General features: G+C 39.3%; 1 protein-coding gene and 1 long non-coding RNA gene across 2 annotated transcripts; both read left to right on the top strand.

The window, feature by feature from the left end:
• The first annotated feature begins 11,697 nt into the window (after positions 1-11,697).
• LOC145129096 (uncharacterized) lies at positions 11,698-12,978 on the top strand. The gene is made up of 2 exons (XR_013717291.1): positions 11,698-12,459; positions 12,622-12,978. It is a non-coding gene; the product is annotated as an uncharacterized LOC145129096 (long non-coding RNA).
• A 1,645-nt stretch (positions 12,979-14,623) lies between these two features.
• Positions 14,624-19,283, top strand: LOC145129701 (mitogen-activated protein kinase kinase kinase YODA-like). Its single transcript, XM_079064484.1, has 10 exons — positions 14,624-14,920; positions 15,383-16,079; positions 16,180-16,899; positions 16,975-17,062; positions 17,164-17,226; positions 17,321-17,557; positions 17,825-17,992; positions 18,080-18,304; positions 18,387-18,478; positions 18,553-19,283. Exons 2-10 carry the CDS (start codon positions 15,547-15,549, stop codon positions 18,977-18,979), a joined length of 2,553 nt encoding a protein of 850 aa, XP_078920610.1. The 5' UTR covers positions 14,624-14,920; positions 15,383-15,546; the 3' UTR covers positions 18,980-19,283.
• The last annotated feature ends 3,673 nt before the right edge of the window (positions 19,284-22,956 follow it).

Consider the following 22,956-nt stretch of genomic DNA (forward strand, 5'->3'; position numbering starts at 1 on the left):
AATAGCCCAAAATTCTGATCACCGAACCATGCGATTGAAATCCATCTTCGCGATCAGAATCAGCATATACTTAATAGAGTTAGACAATGGACTTTACCTGAAGTAGATCCAAACTTATTGACTTTAACATCCTTAGGTAAATTTGGCAGCTTCGTAACCAATGCCCCTTCCTTTGGCAATAGTTACCTATGGACCCTTGATAATGGTACTATCTCAGACTTCGCCTCTCTCTTTACCATTGGGTCAACCGAGTTGACTATGGCCGATCCCTTTCCATTGGGAAGAGAGAGCTTTACTGGATATCCAATGTCATCATTGTCAATGTCCATAGCGTTTTAGGAAGTTGATCTTAGCAAATAGATAAGATCATTAAGGGTCTTGTCTTAGTCTGTTTCATAGGATTTCCAAAAGAACTCACTATGTGACTTAGAAAGTAGTTGAGCCACTAACTTTCTCAAGACTTTGACACCCAACTCTCCCGGCTTGTCAATATGTGACTACATCTCCAAGATGTGATCACACCTAGACCTTGCCTTGCCAATAGGGCTTGAGTGACCTTAAACTTTTTAGGAACTTGTGGGTTAGGGAGAATAATTGGAGGAGGTGAAAGAAGTATGATATCCATGGGACATCATCTTCATTTAGGAAAGCTTGTTTCAAGAGATTTGGGAAGATCATAAATGTCTAGACCAGACATCTTTTTGGGAGATAGTTGATTTAAAGTCCTTAATATGACACCCAATATGAAATATTAAGGCTAGGACCCAATAAACTATTTTATAACTTAGAAGAGGGATGTCGTAATCCAAGCTATAAAATATTTGAAGGTAGGTGAATGACGATTCACCAATTTCCACCATGAAAAACGAAATAATTTATTAGGTTTTAATTGGATTTGAAAGTCCTAGATCTTTGAGATTCATTGAACTGTTCAAAGGCATGTTTCAATCTCGAGTGTGCCCTTCAGGTTTTGTGACTGGGATGCCGAGGATCACAAAACAAGGTGTGAATAACCATGCAAATATACTTGGTACCCTTAATATTTACCCCTTAATCAGTGTGCCGGTTAACCACACACGCTCCACCGATACTATGATAAATATTAAGTTACCCTTTGCCTACCTTGTTAAGTCCAGGTTAGTGTGCCGGTTAACCACACACGCTCCACTAACGACTTAAGCAAAGTGCAAAGTGTAATTTCATGGGTTAGCACCAAATTCACATTTTCCTAAGTAACTAAGATTGGGTATTAATAAGAGTTTAGTTACTTAGTATTTATCATTAATACTTTTAATGAAAGGAGAATTATAGTCCTTGTCCTACCCGTTCGGCTAACGACCCTCCACCAGTCAAGGAAGCAGTGGGTGAGAGTGGACACCCATTAAACTGCCATTTTATAGGCAGTAACCTTATACCCCCCTTATAGACCGGCTTCGTGAATGAGGCCTACTAACGGTAAGACTGACTTTACTCTTATACATATATATAAATATTATTAACTTATAATATTATAAAGTATAAGGGTTGAATTTTAACTTTTAAAATTCTAAGGGCTAACTTGGAATTAAAGTATTCATAAGTGAAAACTTTTCAAATTCCAAAACTTGAGGGCAAGTTTTGAAACTATTCAAAACTAATTAATTCCATAACTTATGAGTTTAAAGTAGTTTTAATTAAAAAAAAAAAAAAAAAAAAAAAAAAAAAAAAAAACTCTTCAAGTTCCATAACTTGAGGACAAGTTATGGAAGACTTTAAACTAATTAATAAAAAAAACCTTTTTTTATTGTAACTTATGGAACTAATTAAGGTTACACTTTTTTTTTTAATTTAATGAAGAGACTCTTGAACCTCCATAACTTGAGGACAAGTTATGGAGTCATAAAACCATTTAATTAGAACTAGACTCTTAATTTTGTAACCTTTGCCAACTTTTATGAGTTTTATGATTCTTAAATGTGACTTTTCATATAACTTGAGGACAAGTTACAAAAACACACTTTGGAATCAACTCTTAGATTAAAATGGATTGAAAACAACTATTTCACACAACTTTTCTATTAATCTAAGAACCTCATAAGAACAAGATAATTCAAATCATCAATCTTCAAGAAATTAGCATGAACATACAAACTAATACAAATCTTGAAATTATGACAATTATCTTAGAAATTGGATTAGCATGAACATTACCACATCAAAAACAAGTTTATAAGTCCAAAAACATCTTAGGGTAATGTTCCTAGTCCAATTCCAGCCAAAACAATCGAATATATGCATCCAACTCGATTTTTCAGCTACTTTTGCAAGTATAACAAGAAAACAAGCCTAGGCTCTGACACCATTGTTGGGTTATGAGCATTCTAACACTCTTAAGTGTACATGCAACCCTAAATACCTTGGATTTATGTTTTCTCTATTATACATACAATTATGAACATCCAAGGTATTATCCTAATCTAGCATACAAAATAATAAATATAACAAGATAGAATACATACCTCTTTGATGTAGAATGTCTTCATGAAGCATGAGTGCCTAGTGCCCCAAGTGTGACACCTCAAATGGTTCACACAACAACAAATACACTTGGAATAACTTGAGAGAAACTTGAACACTCCTTGAAATCGTCTAGCCCTCACACTCACACATTAGTGCACGATTTCTTGAGCCATGGGATTCTTTTATATGGTGGCTATTAGGGTTACACCATGTAACTCATAACTTTACCCATTCCTTATGCTCCATGGATTTTAACCTCCATGGAGTATCCATGGGTCACCCCATGGACTTAGTCCAACATAAGGAATCTTGGATCACAAGCCCACATATATAAGAATGAATGATTTACACAATCAACCCATATATTTAATTAGTCTCCTTTTGATCACTTAATTAATTCCAAATTAATTCTTGATCAATACTAATTAAATAACCTTATTAATATATTAGAACTTATAATATATTAACCAACCTTAAGTGTTATTTCTCTCATTATAGTCTATCCAAATGCATGATGCCATGCAACCCAAATGGACCATGCCGGGTCGGGTCAAGTCTTACCAATTATAGTTATGGACTTAGACATTAATCCAACAGTCTAATCAATGGTGTGTACCATGCGATCACCCCGAGCTCTTCCCTCCGCTACCGGAAGTACCTGAAACCAAAACTGAAAACCGTAAGCACGAAGCTTAGTGAGTTCCCCAAGCATAGATCTGAAGTAGCAACCTCAGATCTAAGCCTTTAACTCGGAATAGCTCTCAATCATACCAAAAATGCCCCAAATCTCAAATGATAATAGATCTAGATGCAAAAGAGCCCAAGCAACAGATTATTACCTCCAATGTAAGCTCCAACTGAAGTAGATTTCGGAACTACACCACTCCTTTGCAGCAAGCCTCTTTATCTTCAAGCCCCTTCCCAAGATTTTCTCTTCCAAAGCTCTATTCTCTCTATTAATGGAGGCACACTCGATTCTAGGGTTTCTGGATCTCAATAGGGTAGTAAAGAGGCTAAGGGTGGGTTATAATGTTCTTTATATAGGGCACAACCCCCGGGATTAGGGTTTTTCTCGCCCAGACCAGACTCGTCGAGTCGGTCACTTACTCTTCCACCCGGATCCCGCTTCGACTCGTCGAGTTCTTCCTTGGACTCGACGAGTTGACCCCTTTAACTTAGGGTTTTCCTTTCCTTTCTTGGCCGTTCTGATTCTGGGTGTTACAACTCTCCCCCACTTAAACTAAACTTCGTCCTCGAAGTTCACTACGGCCAACTGTCCTGCAATCCGCTCACATCGCCCCTGCCTGATGACTATAACTCCGGCCGACCACTCTCATGGACCTTCCGCCCAGTTACCCAGAATAAAACTAGTCATTGCAAATCGCAATCCTCAAGTGCACTCTGATCCCGCCAATCCTGAGCACACAACTCTCTCAACTGACAATCCTTCCGGTACTCCCCGAGTACTTATGCTGAAATCCTAGGGGTTCACCCCCTTTGTCCTTGTGCGTTTTTCTGGCCTTCCCAAGGCAACGTTCACCACGAACCACCTCCTCTACCAATGTGAATGACATACCCTTCATGGTATCCATTACTCCAGCCACTCCCAGTGCTGGTCACTGCTGCCGGTACACATTGAATACTTCTCACTGCTATAACTTAGTGCCGAGCACCCATCCCAGCGAATGGATCAGATAATCCTTCGAGTAAAAGATTCATCCCTGCAATGGTTAGACTCAAACGAGAGCTGCGCAACAGGGTCAAACCCTTCCCTCTGAGATTATCCAACCCTGCTGCGAGAGGCGTAGCACTCCTTGGTCAACTTGATGTCCCGCGCTATACTTCTCTGTCGTCACTTCCCTGCCTTGAAGCCCTGCCATTTCCCATTCGCCTTCCGAATGGACCGAGACCACCCTGGTCCCTCTACCGAATCTGCCGATAACTGGGTTACCGGATACTCACCGGTCACTACCACTAGCACAATCTCTTAGTCGCTCCCAGCCACTTCCGAAGAAACTTCGGCTATCTACACTGCTCCATCTATCCTGCCACTCTGGCGCTACAAGTCCTGGGATCCTCGATCCCCTCTCTTGACCCTAAGGTCCTTACCAGGTCCCACCTGCGCTGCTATAGTCTCACAGGCCTCGCCCATGGGTCTCACCCAATCTATATCTTAGAGCGGTCTCTCCCTCTAGTCTCACCTGCCTAGTTACTATGGCACGGGCCTCGCCCACGGGTCTCACCCGAACCATACTACTTAGCACTCCTGCTCCTAGGTCTCACCTATACTGCTATTAACATACGGGCCTCGCCCACGGGTCTCACCCAACTGTATCCTGGAGTGGCCTCTCCCAAGGTCTCACCTCTCTAGGGCTACGCAGGCCAACTCCATACTAATCACAACGATCTACCCTTTCCTGATCCCTACCTTGCTAACTAGGAGATACGGGCCCCCTTCCACACTCCGCGAACTAGGAGATTCGGGCCCCCGCCCACACTCCGCTATCTAAACTGCTAATGAACGCTACGACTTACCCGCAGTCTTACATCACTTCCTTCACTAACTCGCTACTGGGGAATGCTGCGGCTGACCCGTAGTCTTACATCCTAACTAAAATCACGGCCTGCCGAGAAAATCTTCAACCTGGTTTCCCAAACCAAACCTCTACTAATCGCTATTACACGCACTCAACACTGGGGAGTTTCCCAACTCTCAACTCACGTGTTTCTCAATCCGATCAATCATTCGGACTACTATCCTGCTCAACTAAGTTGCGAACTCATCCCAGATTCGCACTTTCTTCCGTTCCTGACTATACGAGGGTTCCTCCCCCACTTCGATTCAACTAGCTCCTTACAGTTCACTGTCTGGAAAGGATTCCCAATCCTCCTTACCACTCCATGGTCGATCTGCTAAAAACTGATGCTTACCGCTGCTGGTGCTCCAGAACTACCCAATACCACAACGCCACCGTCCTTGAAAGCTGGTGAAATACTTCTAGAATCCCAATCTCACGCTTGCTACAACGACCGCATCCTGAGTGACCTGCTCTAAAAGGGATACAACTACGGGCTACTACCCTAAACCCATGGTATGCAGATGGCATATAACTCAATCATAAGCAGGAGACATAATCCAAAGTACAATCACTAATATCGATGCAGTACCATAGCAATTATATCACAGATAGAACTGTCAAACAGATAAAGGATACGCACCTGTCACATCTGGGTCTGCTCGCATGTCATCTGAAACCAACTGGTACGCCCTGCTCCGTGCCGTAGGCGCCTCTGTCCGACCCTGCCGACTGTCGGTGATCCTCAAAGTCGCGGGAGCAGGTGCTATCACCTGTCCTGCAGAAAGCAAACTCGGACACTGGGCCTTCTTGTGGGCCCTCAAACTGCAATGAAAACATATCAGGTATGAGCCCTGAGTAATGGTAGTTGTACAATCTCTGCTGAAATGGCCAGTCCGGCCGCACTTGAAGCAGCCTGAATCACCACCACTACCGCTCCTGCACGTACCCTCATGTGTCCTGCCACACTTGCCACAACGGCTGTGGCTCTGGAAATCCCTCGATCTCGAGTCCGACCCCTTGGGTCTCTTGCCTGAACCTGTGGCTACCTGTATCTCATCCGGTTTCCTCTTCCTCTCTAGCTCCAAATCAATCTCTCTCTCTCTCTCTCTGGCACGGGCAATCATGTCCTCCAGTGTCTTGCAGCTGGACCTGCTCACAAACTGCCTGATGTCACATCTCAGCATCTCGTGATACCGAGCCTTCTTCATCTCCTCGTCCGCCACATACTGCGGCACGAGAAGGGCTCTCTCTCTGAACTTGGCGGTGATCTCCGCCACAGTCTCAGTCGTCTGCTGCAAATCCTGAAACTCTTGTGCTAGCTGCTGCACCTCGATCACTGGTGCAAACTCGGCCCTGAACGTAGCCGAGAAATCAGTCCATGTCATTGCGTCCAACATGGCATCATCTCCAATGGCATGTCCAACCTCCTCCCACCAGTCCCGTGCTCTGTCCTTCAGAAGACAGGAGGCAAGTCGGACCTTGTCCCCCTCGGGACATCTGCTCGTACGAAAGGCGTTGGCAACATCGGCCAACCACCTGCTGCTAGCGATGGGGTCCCTAGCCCCATGGTAATCTGGTGCGCCACAAGCTCTAAACTCTCGGAATGTCAAAGTACGCGCTCCCATCAAAGCCATCATCTCCGTACGGAAGGCTCCCAGCCTCTCATCTAATATCTCCAGTATGCCCTCCTTGACCGTGCCAAATATCACAGGAGTCTGATCTAGAATACTGCGCGTAACCTCGGCTGATACAAACTCCCTCATCCGCTCCTCGAGCTGCTCGGTCCCTGAACCCGAGCCTGATCCCTCTCCGGCGCCTGATCCGCCAACTGGTCTACCCCATAGTGTCACCATTCTGCAACATATCATAACTGTCATTAACATACACATCTCTACTGAGGGATCACACTCACACTACAAGTTCCCCAGTTTCATCTCAGCCCTTCTTGAATCGAGTACAGATCCTCTGCTTTTAGTAGTATGGGCCCCTACTACCTTCCACATCTATCCGTACTTTCCTCAAGAATTGCCTCGACTACGCCAAGTCCCTTTCACTGCTACTAACACTGCTCCCAACACTACTCTCATCCTAGGCTTGCCCTAGGGTAACCTCCAACTCACTAACTGCCATCAGCTGCATAAGAAGTCTCTGTTATCTCCCCTTAACTAACTCGCGAATACCATTACATATTGCTTAGACTAGATAATTCTTCGAATGAGAGGTCCTACCCTACAACGGTTGGACTCAGACAAGAGCTACGAAATAGGGCTAGACCTAACCTTCTGAAATTATTTAGTCCTTGCAATATGTAACTTAACATATTTGTTCACTAGTTAATCAGAGATAGCTAAAACTCCTAATAGCACAAAGCAAGCAACAGTCAGGCATTGGGGAAGCTAACCACATAATACTATAAAGCTGTTCTATCCTCTAATCAGGAATCTGTTCTAGCATGCAATTCATAAAGCTCATACGCATATAACAGGCACATAAGGCATCCTCCTAGATCCTTAGTCCTATTCTAGCATGCAGTTCTAATAATCATATCATAACATAACTTGTATGGGTATTTTGGGGTACTTACTTGAGCTCGGCTGATTGCATGCACCACACCCCTTTTTCTTCTTTTCAAACTCTTTTCTTTTTCTAGAAATTCCTTTCTTTTTCAAAAATTCTTTTCAAAAATGATTTTCTTTTGGAAAACCTTATACCAATTCCTTAGTTTGAGTTCAGACACACCCGAAAGCGTGCCCAAATCCCTCAAACCAAGGCTCTGATACCAACTTGTAACATCCCAATGATACGGTCCAAAAATTTCATTTTTAAATCATAACTAAACCATAGTATTAACCCGTTTCAAAACATACTAAAAGAGTTATATAACAAATCAGAGTATCCTTTCAAAATACTTGTTCATTTCATCAGAGTAAAACATCCCAGGCTGTCTAATCAATGGTGTGTGCCATGCGATCACCCCGAGCTCTTCCCTCCGCTATCGGAAGTACCTGAAACCAAAACTGAAAACCGTAAGCACGAAGCTTAGTGAGTTCCCCAACCTACCACATACCCTGCATAATCACAATACTACAAATACTAGGCCACGCCCGCTACCTTGGGCCTCGCCCACTACCTCGGGCCTCTCCCGCTTCAACGGCCCCGCCGCTCCAGGCCCCGCCTGGCTTCGAGCCCCGCTCGGATACATATCTGTTTCTCTTAGGCCCCGCCTGTCCCTGGGCCCCGCCCGCTAACATATACTAACACATAACATACCACAACACATAACTAAATATATACTACTGAATCCTGTTCTAAGGCCTCGCCTATCTTGGGCCTCGCCCTTGTCCTGCTACTGGTGAGTCTTGGAACCCCGTCCACACTCCTCCTGATAGTGAGATACGGGCCCAACCCACACTCACTCTTTTCCTAACTTGGGCCTCGCCCCTGCTTTGCTGCTAATGAGATATGGAACACCGTCCATACTCTGCTATTGGTGAGATACGGGACCTCGCCCACACTCACCTCCCTACCAGGCACATACATGTATCACATAGACACAAGTATACTCTATCATGCAAACCATTCCTTGGGCACCCGCCCGATATTGGACCTTGGTCCTGAATATCATACTAGCAAACAGTGCCTAGGGCTAACCCCCGGGTCTTCCTACTCATAACTACATGGGCCGGCATTATGGCCGTAGACCCATCCACACAAAGGGAAACTCACCTGCACTGCTGAACTTGCTGATAACCCTCTGGCTGCTGTCCGTCAACCCTCTGAACCGCTGCTCCACTAGCTCCCCGAGCTACTATTATCAATACAACACTTAGTTCCAATCTGAGCTCTTGAAGTCAAACTAAGTCAACTCTGGTCAAAGTCCTGGTCAAAGTCAACCTTCCAGTTGACTCGACTCGCCGAGTCAACCCGAAGACTCGCCGAGTCCTTAAACTCAGAAGCTCTCAAATACGACCCAACTCGCCGAGTCACCCCAGAACTCGTCGAGTTCAACGATCTCTGAGTCCCATCCTGTCCAACTCACTGAGTCACCACTCAACTCACTGTTCTGCGTCCTAACCAGAAGAGGTTGGGGGTTCTGCGACCCGACTCGTCGAGTCCAAGAACAGACTCACCGAGTCCTAGGCAATCTTCAACAGACTCGCCGAGTTGTTCTTCCAACTCGCCGAGTTCATGCACATATTCATACAACTCGTCGAGTGCACCCATGTGACTCGCCGAGTCTCCCCAGTTCTCAATCCATACAGTGGCTTTTCGAGCCATGCAGGGGCTCCAATCCATAGATCCACTCTTCTACAGCCTAACCCTCACATAAAGTTGCAAACTTTACGTGAAACCAAGGAGATATAGGCCCAAAACATACTATGGCTAGGTTTAAGGACTAAAGGGCTTCACCAACAACTCTTAAACAGAAACTTTATGACATTTTGGACCATCACAAGCATAGATCTGAAGTAGCAACCTCAGATCTAAGCCTTTAACTCGGAATAGCTCTCAATCATACCAAAAATGCCCCAAATCTCAAATGATAATAGATCTAGATGCAAAAGAGCCCAAGCAACAGATTATTACCTCCAATGTAAGCTCCAACTGAAGTAGATTCCGGATCTACACCACTCCTTTGCAGCAAGCCTCTTTATCTTCAAGCCCCTTCCCAAGATTTTCTCTTCCAAAGCTCTATTCTCTCTATTAATGGAGGCACACTCAATTTTAGGGTTTCTGGATCTCAATAGGGTAGTAAAGAGGCTAAGGGTGGGTTATAATGTTCTTTATATAGGGCACAACCCCCGGGATTAGGGTTTTTCTCGCCCAGACCAGACTCGTCGAGTCCACTCGACGACTCGCCGAGTCGGTCACTTACTCTTCCACCCGGATCCCGCTTCGACTCGTCGAGTTCTTCCTTGGACTCGACGAGTTGACCCCTTTGACTTAGGGTTTTCCTTTCCTTTCTTGGCCGTTCTGATTCTGGGTGTTACATTTTTAATTTAAGATTATGTATTTTTGAAACCATTTGAGTTTATAACTTTGTTAATTTTGAAACAATTTTGAATATTTGGTATTAGAACTAGTTTTAATATATGAATTTTTGAATTTTTTTGTTTTGAAAAAAAAATTGTTAATTTTAAAATTGTTTGTTAAAAGAAGTTTTTACTATTTTTTTAAAAAAAAGGCAATATGATCATTTTAACATATTGCTATGTTATTTTATGTTTTAGCTTTATCAAACACAATCATACAACTTGTTATGTTATGTTCCAGTTTTACAAATGTCATATTAAATCATTTATCCTGCCCAATCTAATTATGTTTAGTACAGTAAAGTCCGATCTTTTTCGTATACTTAAATCAAGTCAAGTTTCATCTAATCTATCTATCAAACACTACTTTAAGGGAGAACAAAAGGGGGTTGTCCTTTGATTGCTCAAGATTGGTACGCAGAAAGGTTGGATCGCCGATTAGGTATGAGTTCGAGGACATGGGAGACGGTTGTCTCGAAAGAGGTGAGTCGATGAGTTAAGGTGATGATTTTAAAGATACATGGTCATGGTGAGATTCATGGATTTTGTTTGTAGCTGAATATTAAAGGCCGACTACAAAGATTTTAACGACCGACTACAATTTTTTTTCACCTGTAGTGCAACATGAGAGGTTTCTTCATGGTGACAACAATGAAGGTAACTCAAGGGATTAACTAGAGGTGTGCTAATGGTGACAAATGTTTTGGTAGATTTGGTTGATAAGAAAGGCTTAAAGACTTTGAGAATGTTTTTTTTTTGATACAAGTTGGTTATCCAAGTGTTGATTTCTATTTCGTAAGGACGGTTGCACTTTCATAGAGACAATTTATGTGCTGAAAGTAGGGTTGGAATTGGTAGGTACCAATTTATTTTTTTCACTAAACCGTGTATCGTACCAATTATAGTTGGTACAACAAAATTTCTACCAGTATCGTACCAAGTATAGTTGGTACCAATTTGTTTGGCTACCAATAAGTTTGGTTGCTACATCTTGGTAATGGTATATACCAACATATATGAGTGTTTTGTGAATGACGATTCCTATGTTCTTTAACATTGTGAAATTTCAATGGGGGGTTTTGTGAATAAAAGTTTTCTAATGGTTGAGATTGAAAATTCATTCCAAAATGATATTATTAATTTCTATCATGAGTTTATAAGTTAAAGCGGTGGAAGAATATTGAACACACCAATATAAGTTTAATACTTTAACCTTTACTAATTCAGTAAATGCTAATATCCAAGCTCGTAATTCATAAGCACCAAATATACTAAAATTATATATATATATATATATATATATATATATATATATATATATATATATATATATATATAAAAGAAGGTTCTATGGAAAATAAATATTTTGGGCATCAATTAGAAGCCAATAAAAAATTGACACATATACATTTCTTTACTCATACGTAAGATATTATAGTTATAAAAACAATCCTTATGATTTGGTTAAAATTACACATTTAATCTACATTGTTTTCTTAAAATTACTTGTTTAGTCCCTAAAAATCAAATACAATTCAAATATAATTCAATTAAAATATAACCGAATTATAAATTACTCTAATTAAATTATTTCTTGATCTATTCTCAACCTAAAAAGACGCCCCCATTTGCTCCTTCATCGGAAACCAACATCCCCACCAGTTGACGTCCTCCATGTTCGAATATCAGTCTCCTTCCCATATGTGACCGCCTGAACTCGAAAAGAAACCCACATATCCCCTTCGTGTATGGATTTTGCCCTAGCCACCGTCTCCCTCACGCTCTTGCGAACTCTGAATGGATGAAGCATCGATCTCCGACCGGCGATTCTGAGACCATCTCCACCGTATGCACCGACTTCTCCGCCAGCAACTACAGCGCACACATCTCAGCCTCTCCGACTACAACGCACCGGCTTTGTTTTTAGCATCTGATCGTCGATTTCAAGAAAATGTCAAACAAAATTTATCATCGATTTAGTTTTCTTAATGAATCGATTTTTTTCCTTCATCTCTAAATAATCTGTTAATTTCAAAATCAGTTCCAGTTTGTTCTTGATTTACTAATTGATCATCTATTGAAATTGGTTAAAGGCTTGGAGATGGTGTTTGAGACTAGACGGAAAGAAGAGATTATGCTTGTTGTGCAAGCCATTATTCGCATTTGATTATTCTCAATTTCAAAATTGACCACCTGCATCTCCCTCTTTACATCAGTTCAACACAATAACAGAAGTGTTTGATTCCGCTTTTGCGTAGTGAGATCGAAGAGGATGTGTTCTTGTTGACCGGATTAAAGCCTCTCGGAGGCCAAAGAATAGACCAAGGGCCATCAAGAGACAACCTAATGTGAGTTCCTATTTTTATGTTGAATTTATCATATCACAGTTCTTCGTATGAATTGCAATTTTAAGATTCTTTTTTGGATTGTTATGATCTGTTTAGTTTACCATTTTTGGGATCTGATACTGACTGATTTCTCCACAAATTGCCGATACCCGAAATCCACAGATTGAAAGAAAGGAGAAAGGCGAAGTGAGGTTAAGCATGGAGATGAGAGACAAAGGGACGATTAAAACGTAAAAGTGGTGGTACGATGGTTCTAATTATTCTGGTAGCAGCAGATGGTGGCTCCGGAGGCGGCGGTAGAATCTTCTGGTAGTTCCGACGCGGCGGCTTCAGGTGTCTCCGTCTATGGCATCCGACTGTAACTGTGAAGATAATGAAATCTAGAATTTTGAAATCATTTGTAGGAATTTGGAACGGTTAATATTATTGGTTAATATATAAATCATAAAGAAAGATGGTAGGGACCTAAAGTGTAACTTTAACCAAATTATAAGGATGATTTCATTAAATTATGCTAAAGTGATGTTTTGCCCTAATATTCATTTTCTATATAATTCTTCCCTATATATATTGAATTGGTTAGTATAGTATTACTGTGGTATTGAAAACTTTGTACCACTACCGTACCACGATTTCACAATTGGTATGGTACTACCAACCAAACATATTGGTTACCGATATTCTTGGTTCGGTTGGTAACATGTTTGTTGGTTTTCCGTGGTACATATTTGTCAACCTCAGCTGAAAGTAACGGATGGACTTACTTGAATGTCAAAGTGGAGATTGTTGTGTAAATACGTTATTAAACTAGCTGAAGGGTTAGTTTGTAAATAAGAGATAAGTCTAAGGTCCTAATATGTAAACTTTGTAAAATCAAGACTTTTGAGTTTTGACCATAGAGAGAAAATTAGAAAAACGTAAAAGGTTTGCATTCTTGTTCTATCAAAGATAGAAGCCATTGTTCAACCTTTGTTAATTCTAATTCTAATTTGTTTTTAATTATTGTATGCTTACGCAAATACACAACAGAATCATAAATTAATAAACATTTTTGCAATAAGTTGAATTAAATAAAGATCCCAAAGACCTTTAATGATTGAATAAATACATAGATTTGACGTTTGATTTATTGAAGACATTATTGGTAAACCGTATGAGACTTTTTTTTTCTCCACAAAATAGGATTTTGTGAAAACGACTCAACACAAAATGACAGGCGATAAGTCTAATTATGACTATTAATTTATAATAATCTAAAAGTAGAGTAATTTAATATTTTAATGAATGTGCATAGTAGTTCATCTAAGAGAAATAATTTATCATCCCCAATTATGTAGTAAATAATATATTTTCACATTAACTTTTGAAAACTGAAATAATTACGTTAATATATCATAATTTTAGTTTGAACTTTAAACGACCGATTTTTTATTTATTTATTTTTATTTTATTTTATTTATTTATTTTTATCTTAAAAACAATATAAATTAATATTTTATGATAAGTATTCTTACATCTTTAGTAATGATATCCATTTAATTTTTGATAGATCTGCATTAAATTTTATAGATATAGATTTATAAAACACAATAACAATTGAAGACAATACCAAACTAAATAATATTAATTTGTATAAAAGTAAAATTTATTGATTATTATGATATATAGGTTCAATTCCTGGACGTTTATTTCAAAACCAATCGAACTACATCACCGAAATTCAACCATATGATTATGAAACATATGAAAATCATAATTATAACTTCACACTGAAATAAAGACTATTATGTTATTTTATAAAATGATTCAAGTTAGAAAATACAATTCTTGTGGAATTATGTAACAGTTTCATGTCAATAACAACTTAAGTGATGCTGTAAAAACTAACAAATTAGGTTTAATACATAATGATGGGAAATAGTGAGAAAATAATGAAATCACTACGATGACTATAGTATGAAAGCTCTACCATCAATTTATTATTATTATTATTATAAGTTGGCATTCATTATTTTTATCTCAATAGAAAATTTTATATCTTATATATAGTAATTTTCAAAACATATAAACAAAAAAGATAAAAAGTTTGATAATCACTTGGTCTATTTTTTTTACATATATATTTAAGGAGGGGATACTAACGACTTACCCCACTAGTACAAGTCCACTCTCTTCTCCTCCATTAAACAAATCTAAAGTGAAAGCAAAAAAGAGAACCCAACCCCTCCTCCTCCTCTCTCTATACTTTCTCCGATCTCTCTCTCTTGCTCTCCTTTTCTCAGTTTATTCTCACAGAACATCACTTGGAAACCTCACAATTCCATATCTTTTTACTAGATTTTGTTTGTTTTTCTCCTTTTCTTCTTCTTCTTATAGCTTAATTCAGACGTCCAACTTTCGCTGCTGCTCGTTCGTTGCATTTCACAACCGCTGCTCAAGCATATATCAGATGCTCCACCTTGTAAGTTATATAAACTTTCATTACCTTTCGTGTTAAGCTTTTCCGGTCTGTTCCTTTGATTCTCGATGCAGCTGTGTGTAGATCTATGTTCAAATGCTGTAATTATGGACCGGTATAGATCGAATTGGTTACTGCCCTAATCAGAATTCTTAGATGCTATGTCTCTTTGTTCTCTGAAACGGATGAAATGTCGAAGATCAAATCCTCTATTTAGCCGGAGAACATTGTGGATGGTGAAAATTTTGTTTCTAATAAGACGAATTCGTTTATTTAGGGACGTCGGAGAGATTTCATTTTGCTTGATTTCGGTTTTCATGAAGAATTAATTCCATTGAAGCTTGAACCATAGGATTTATACAGAAGTAGATTGAAATAGCCATGCTACTTGACATGATTTAAGTAATTTAAATTTTCCTTTCTTAGTAAAGTTTCTTAAAGTTGTCTGTCTTCTCTCTATACCAGGACAAATGATTTAACTTTCTCACACTTGGTAGCAAATTTCTTGGAGAACTCTACATACTAAGATAGTGGCTCATCTCATCTCATGTGAAATTTAGGGATTGGCCAATTGGTGGCGGATTAGATTTTACTTTGGGTTCCTTTTCTTCTGTATAACATCGAGAAACATGCCTTCATGGTGGAGAGTGTCATCATCAAAAGAAGCAAAGAAGAAGACAAGCAAGGATAGTATCATTGACACAATTCGCAAGTTTAGGATCTCTTCTGACAAAAAATCAGGTGGTTCCCGGAGAGGTTGCAGTGACACAGTTTCAGAGATTGGGTCTCTATCTAGGATTCAGTCCAGATCCGTGTCACCTTCCAAAGAATCCAAACTTGTGGCAAGATGTCAAAGTTTTCAAGAAAGACCTCAAGCTCAACCACTCCCTCTTCCAGTTCTTCACCCTTCCCGTATGACTCGTACCGAGTCTGGACTCAGTGTATCCGGAAAACAAAAACAAGAAAAAGGCTCCAAAACGCCTCCCTTTCTTCCACTCCCCCATATGCGAACCAGACCAGATGCAGGAGATTTTGATGGAGCAGATTCTGTTTTTAGTGAATGTTATAGTGATAGTGATGATCCACCTGATTCAAGCCAGCTTAGCCCCTTGGCATCTGATTATGATACCGGGAGCCGAACAACCGCAGGCAGCCCTTCCAAGTAAGCATATTTATAAATTCTGAAATTAAAAAAGAAAAGAAAAAAATGCATTAATCTTGTATGACTGATTCATTGTATGTTTCTCTTTTTGTTTATGAAGTATGATTGTTAAGGATCAGTTGCCTGTGACTAAAAGGGAGGTACCAAAACCACATGATCATCTTTTTGATAATCACATCTCCTCTTCACCACCTAGAAGAAAGCCTTTAAGAAGTCATGTCCCGAATCTTCAGGTCCCCTCTCATGGTGCATTCTTCAGTGCTCCGGATTCTTCCATATCAAGTCCTTCTAGAAGCCCCTTACGTGCATTTGGAACAGAGCAAGTTATAAATTCAGCTTTCTACACCTCAAAACCTAATCCAGATTTCCCTTTTCTTGGATCCGGATCGGGTCACTGTTCTAGCCCTGGTTCGGGTCAAAACTCGGGTCATAATTCCATGGGAGGTGACATGGCAGGGTTGTTTTGGCAACCAAGTAGAGGTAGCCCAGAGTGTTCTCCACTTCCTAGTCCTAAAATGACAAGTCCAGGCCCTAGCTCTAGAATCCATAGTGGGGCAGTGACACCACTTCATCCAAGGGCAGGGGGAGGGGCAGATCGGTCAGAAGATGTGAAACAGAAAAGTCACCGGTTACCGCTTCCTCCGGTGGTTACAATTTCCAATTCTTTACCCTTCTCTCAGTCAAATTCAGCAGCCACTTCACCTTCTGTTCCAAGAAGTCCAGGGAGGCCTGATAATTTACCTAGCCCAGGGTCAAGATGGAAGAAAGGGAAGCTTCTGGGTAGAGGCTCATTTGGTCATGTTTATGTTGGTTTCAATAGGTATGATTTTTATTTACCATTTCATTATCTTTTTAGTTTGTTCTCTTATTTGGACTTATCATGTTGTGGGTGTAGTGAAAGTGGCGAAATGTGTGCTATGAAGGAAGTTACATTGTTCTCTGATGATGCAAAGTCAAAGGAAAGTGCAAGACAGTTGGGACAAGTATGTATTTTAGCAATTTCAGAAAACTCCATAATATTTCTTTTGTTTTTCCTTTTCCATTTTTCATTTAACCCGGTGATATTTATTGATTTTTTTTTCAGGAAGTTTCTTTACTGAGCCGGTTAAGCCATCCAAATATTGTGCAGTATTATGGTTCTGAAATGGCAAGTTTCTTTTGTTTGTGTAGAAGTTTATATTTAAAAAAAAAATGGTAATTTTATAATGTTAGAAATGGTGGTTGTGTATATGAATGAACAGGTTGATGACAAACTTTATATATATCTGGAGTACGTGTCGGGTGGTTCAATTTATAAACTTCTTCAAGAATACGGACAATTTGGTGAGCTGGCGATCCGAAGTTACACACAACAGATTTTATCAGGGCTTGCATATTTACATGCTAAGCATACCATCCATAGGGATATAAAAGGAGCAAATATCCTTGTTGACCCAAATGGCCGAGTCAAACTTGCTGATTTTGGAATGGCAAAACACGTAAGCTTACATTGTGTTTAGTAGATTACATTTTTGGTCCCTGAGTATAGCTGACTTTTGCAATCTTTGTCCCACAAAGTTCTCTTGCATCTTTAGTCCTTATATGAGGTTCTTGTAAACTTTTTGGTCCTTGAGTATAGATGTTTTTTGCACATTTGGTCCAAAAAAGTCATTTTACACTTGGATAAGGGAGGAAAGATGTAATTTAGTGATTAATAAAGTATGAGGAGGGTAAAAGTGAAAGATTAAAAAAACTTGATTACACAGATCACAGGGCAAACATGTCCATTGTCATTCAAAGGAAGTCCTTACTGGATGGCACCTGAGATCATCAAGAACAGCAACGGGTCAAACCTTGCTGTTGACATCTGGAGTCTCGGATGTACAGTTCTAGAAATGGCAACAACTAAACCACCTTGGAGCCAATATGAAGGGGTCAGTACTCAGTACTAATATTGTAAAAAAAAGACCTAAATATGTTTTATTTATTTATTAATTAAAAATAAAAATTGTAATTAACAGGTTGCAGCCTTGTTTAAGATTGGAAACAGTAAAGAACTCCCTGTAATTCCTGATCATTTATCGGATGAAGGAAAAGATTTTGTAAGGCAATGTCTACAAAGGAATCCACAACATCGTCCCACAGCTGCCCAACTCTTGGATCACAGCTTTGTTAAAAATGCTGCTCCTTTGGAAAGACCACTACTACCGTATCCCTATCCGGAAACTTCCTCCGATCCAACTGGGGTACGTAAAATCAAATCTTTCCTCTATTTACATTACTGCCCTTGTTTGTGTTGGGTTTAGGACTAAAAAGCTAATTTAACAGGGAATCGGACATCCAAGAAACCGACAACTACTTGATTCCGATAGACTCGTTACTCATTCATTTAGAGCTTCAAGACCAGGTTTTGGTCCCAGGTATGTTTGTTAAACATTATCATATTAATTAATTAATTAATTAATTAATAATAAAAATTATTTTGAATTTACAGTGATGTTCAAATACCAAGGAACATATCATGCCCGGTGTCACCAATCGGGAGCCCACTTTTACATTCAAGATCAACACAACACCAACACCAACACCAACACCAACATGTAAACGGAAGGATGTCACCATCACCCATATCCAGCCCACGAACCACCTCCGGTGCCTCCACTCCTCCAGTCGGGGGTGGTGGTAAAATCCCGTTTCATCATGTTAACCAGTCGGTTTACCTTCATGAAATTTCAAAACCCGTCAACAACATCCCGGATATGTTCCGGGCAAAACAGTCACAGTCCCCCGGGAGGCACTTTGGTGGGCTGACCCACGAACTACTTCACGGGGGACACGCCGTGCTGGCAGACTCTGTCTCCCATCTACTGCTCAGGGACAGAGTTCATTTCAAACCCTCTTTGGATCTAAACCCTTTGTGACTTGTCTGTCACACAACAACAAGCCTACAAGATGTAATTCTTTGTGAGGGTCCAGGGGTAGAAATGTCATTTTCAGTTGAGATTCAGAGAGATGTGCTCGGTACCCACCATTTTAAGGTGGGTTTTGCATATAAAACAGGATCTCACATGTTATATCATCAATCAAACACAAGAGTAGGAATTAGACTGAATAAATAAATAGAGGCTTAGTTTTTTCATTTTTATTTTTGTTGAAAAAAAAAACTGAAACTGCTGTACATAAAATGCAGAGTCAGTATTGAATTGAATTTGTGTTTCCTTTAAATTACTTGGCAAACTGTATTTATTATATTATATATTATATATTCTATGAGTCATGAGTCATGAGTGTATATCTATATATCTATTTAGTAATTCAAAGAATTGAGATGTATTTATTTTATTTTGGTGGTCTTTGTATTCATTCTATTTTATTTTTGCATAATTCAAATTTAAAATTGTCTGTGTTTTTTCAATAAAATGGAGAGTAAAACTTTGGGGTTGGAAGGATGGACAAGTGAATAAATTCAGCACGACGCACGAAACTCAACTCAACTAACAACGTGTTGTTAGCTGTCTTGCTTATGAAATTCTCTCCACAAAGAATCACAGTTAAGTGGGACCAACACGTTTATAAATTTTATAAAGTTTACTGGTAATGGAGATATGTTAATATTTTGTAGAGGTCTAGCACAACGTCACAGCTTTTGAACATTTAAAACACAAAAATTGGAGATGCTCTAACAATATAATAAACTAGAGACCGAAATAATAATTCGCCCTTACCACCAACAAAATATTTACATGTAGATTCAATTTTACTGCAAGTAATTGAAATTCAAATCGTTGGTGATTTTAATAGCATCAAACATTTTAGGTTATTGGAATCTACAAGAGTAGCAAGTCAGATTTTTAACCTATGTTCAAGTTAGGCCATTTTAGAGTACTTACCACGGACCCTTTCATGGTTTTGCATGGCAACGATCACGATCCATGAAAACCACCCCGGTGACGTGTGATCGTGGTGATTTGTGGTGTGCAGCACGAGTACCCACATCCAATAGCAACATAATGTAGTAGTTTGTGGTGATAAGATGACAATGATGTGACACCAACCACATTTATGGTTAGTGGTGGGTACTCCAAAAAGTCTTAGTCTCAACTAGCATTAAATGAACACACACATGTTTGATCTCCAACATGACAAGTGCCTTTGTTCTCCCATTGGCTATTCAATGGCTAAGGTCAAATGGCAAGTTTGCCGATAAAAACGCAAATTTGCTAAGTAATTTAATTATGATATTTTATTGTGGCCGAAATTAATATCACTTATTTCTATTTCTATCCACATCATAGTGTTTGCAATTTTAACTAAGCAATATAATAATTTTTATAATGTAGATGTCAAGCACAAAATAGTTCGTTAACTAATCATGAACAATATAGCCCGTCCGTTGATTTTGAAGGTCTTGTGTGAAGAGTAAAAATGGTACCCATAATACAATTTTTTTTAATGTATAAGCAAAAGACAAAACTACAAATTTGGTCCTTGTGGTTTGCAAAAATCTTTGGATGGGGACCAAAAACTTTCCAACTTGCATAGAAGGTCCAAAATCAAAGTTTTTCTGGGTTTTTAGTCAATTCCGTCTTAGTCCGTTTGTTTGGAGCCGTTAGGGCCATCACGTGCCCTCCATGTGAGGGCATTTTGGTCTTTTTGCTTCCTTATTTTAAATGATATCAAATTTCTCCTTTATATACATACTCATACGCATTCTCCTTCATCTCCTTCATTTTGATTTACAGAGAAGCAACAACAAAAGGTCTTCTTTTTCTTCGTCTCTCATCTACTTCTAATGTTAGAAGCTTCAAAAATGGTGCTCTGCTTCTCTGGGAATGCTGATGTTGTGCGAACCTCATGGACCTCACGAAACCCTGGTCGTCGTTTCTATGCATGCCCTAAAATGGTAAGCAAACTCATATTAGGTTGTGTTATTTTGCTAATTATGCAATAACTCTTCTACATTTTTGTATCCATGTAGGGATCTAGATGTCGATTTTTGGTGTGGGTCGACCCCCTATGTGTCAAAGATCAACTCCTATCATACCAGGGCTGTTGAGAACAATCAACAGGCATGAGGTTGAAGGGGGTCAATTGAATATGTACTTGCTTGCCTCGTGGATCTTGTTTATGTTGTTTGTGCTGTTTTGGAATTAGGAATTAGAGGTTAGTGCTTTTTTGTTGGTAATAACCACCTGGAAATGTTGTCCATTGGTGCTAGAAGGTTTAATGGTGGTTTATATATGTTGTAAGTGTTGTCTTTTGGATCATTGGATATGTAATGGTTTTATGACAAATGGAAGTGTAATGGTTTTATCTTTATATGCATATGAAATTGTAATGGTTTTATCTGGACATGAATATGCAATTGTAAAATATGTATATACTACCTACATTACCCTAACAGGTTACATGCATATATTGAGTGCATTGCCATAACATGTTACATGCATTTACAAGATAAAATAAAGCAATAACAGAGTACATTACCAAAAGGGCACCAAAAAAGGTTACCTGTATATATTGAGTTACATACCATAACAGATTAATGCCAAAACACAATCATTACCAAAAAAGGGCATTAAAGTACATTACCAAAACACGTTGATTACATTGTTCCAAAAAAGGGCATCAAAGTACATTACCAAAAGGGCACTAAAAAGGGCATCAAAGTACCAAAAAGGGGCATTAAAGTACACAATCATTACCAAATAAACTAAAGTGCATTAGCAAGTCTTAACTAACATAAACAACCAAAGTACTTGAACATCAATTCCCACCTTGGCCCTTGCAGGTCCTGGCATTGTGCCCCTTGTGCTTACACTTACTACATGTTACAGTCAAAAACTTCCTGCTCAGCTTTTGAGTTTCATTATCATTCTGACTTTGATTGTTTGCTTGGCTCTTACGTTGCTGAATTTCAATCCTTTCCTCTGCTGTAATCTTTCTTTTCTTTTTTGGCCTGCCTATAACTTTGTTGTGTGTTGGGCAGTCACTTTTAGGCCACATGGCTCTACCTTTGATAGGATCCACCTTGAAAGAGTACATCTCTTTCCTGTATCAAGCCAATAAACCTTATGCACATAGGTGTATATCTCTCCCACATTTTCAGCATTGTCTGCCATTTCATTTAGGGTTGCAATTGCATGCCTGCATGGAATTCCAGTAAGCTCCCACTTTCTATAAGTACACTCCCTTTTCCCCATGTCCACCACATGTTGATCATCCCATGGACCTTTAACCTGATACTTTTGTCCCCCATTCTATCGTGCATGATACTTGCTAGCAAGTGTTGTGTTTGCTTCCAAAATCCTAGTACCAGTTGGAGTTAGTGGACCTTGACACTTGTTTAACACCTTTATCACATTGCAGACTCTCATCATAAGGTACTCTCTGATAAACTCCAAAAAGCTGATAATGAGTTTGTCTCTCCCTTTCACAAGTTTGCTATTGAACACTTCATAGAGGTTATTCAATAACATGTCTGAAATTTCCCTACCTAGTAGTTCATTAACTATATAATAGTTAGTGTATATCTATAGTATAATGAAACGTAAGACAATATTGACAAAATACTTGAAAAATAACTTCTAGCCCAATAATGTGGAGGGATTTTCAAGAGCCAATGATATGCTTCGATGTTATAATTCCTTAGCTCTACCATTATAGCTTCAAAATCTAGTATGGTTGTGGTTGTAGCACACCTCCAAAAATAATCCTTGTATTCTATAGTCTTAAATAACTTCCTTATGTTATGGTATATGTGTATTATATAGAACATGTGTTCTACATGAGGAAACAATTGTTCTATGGCTGGTAGAAGGCCCTGTTTTCACCAAATCAAAATGAGTAATTAGCATTAGTGTGTAATGAAACCTAATATGCAATCTTATATGTAAAT

Source organism: Lactuca virosa, chromosome 8, assembly GCF_052849685.1.
Source record: "Lactuca virosa cultivar CGN04683 chromosome 8, Lactuca_virosa_CGN04683_v6, whole genome shotgun sequence".
NCBI lineage: Eukaryota > Viridiplantae > Streptophyta > Magnoliopsida > Asterales > Asteraceae > Lactuca > Lactuca virosa.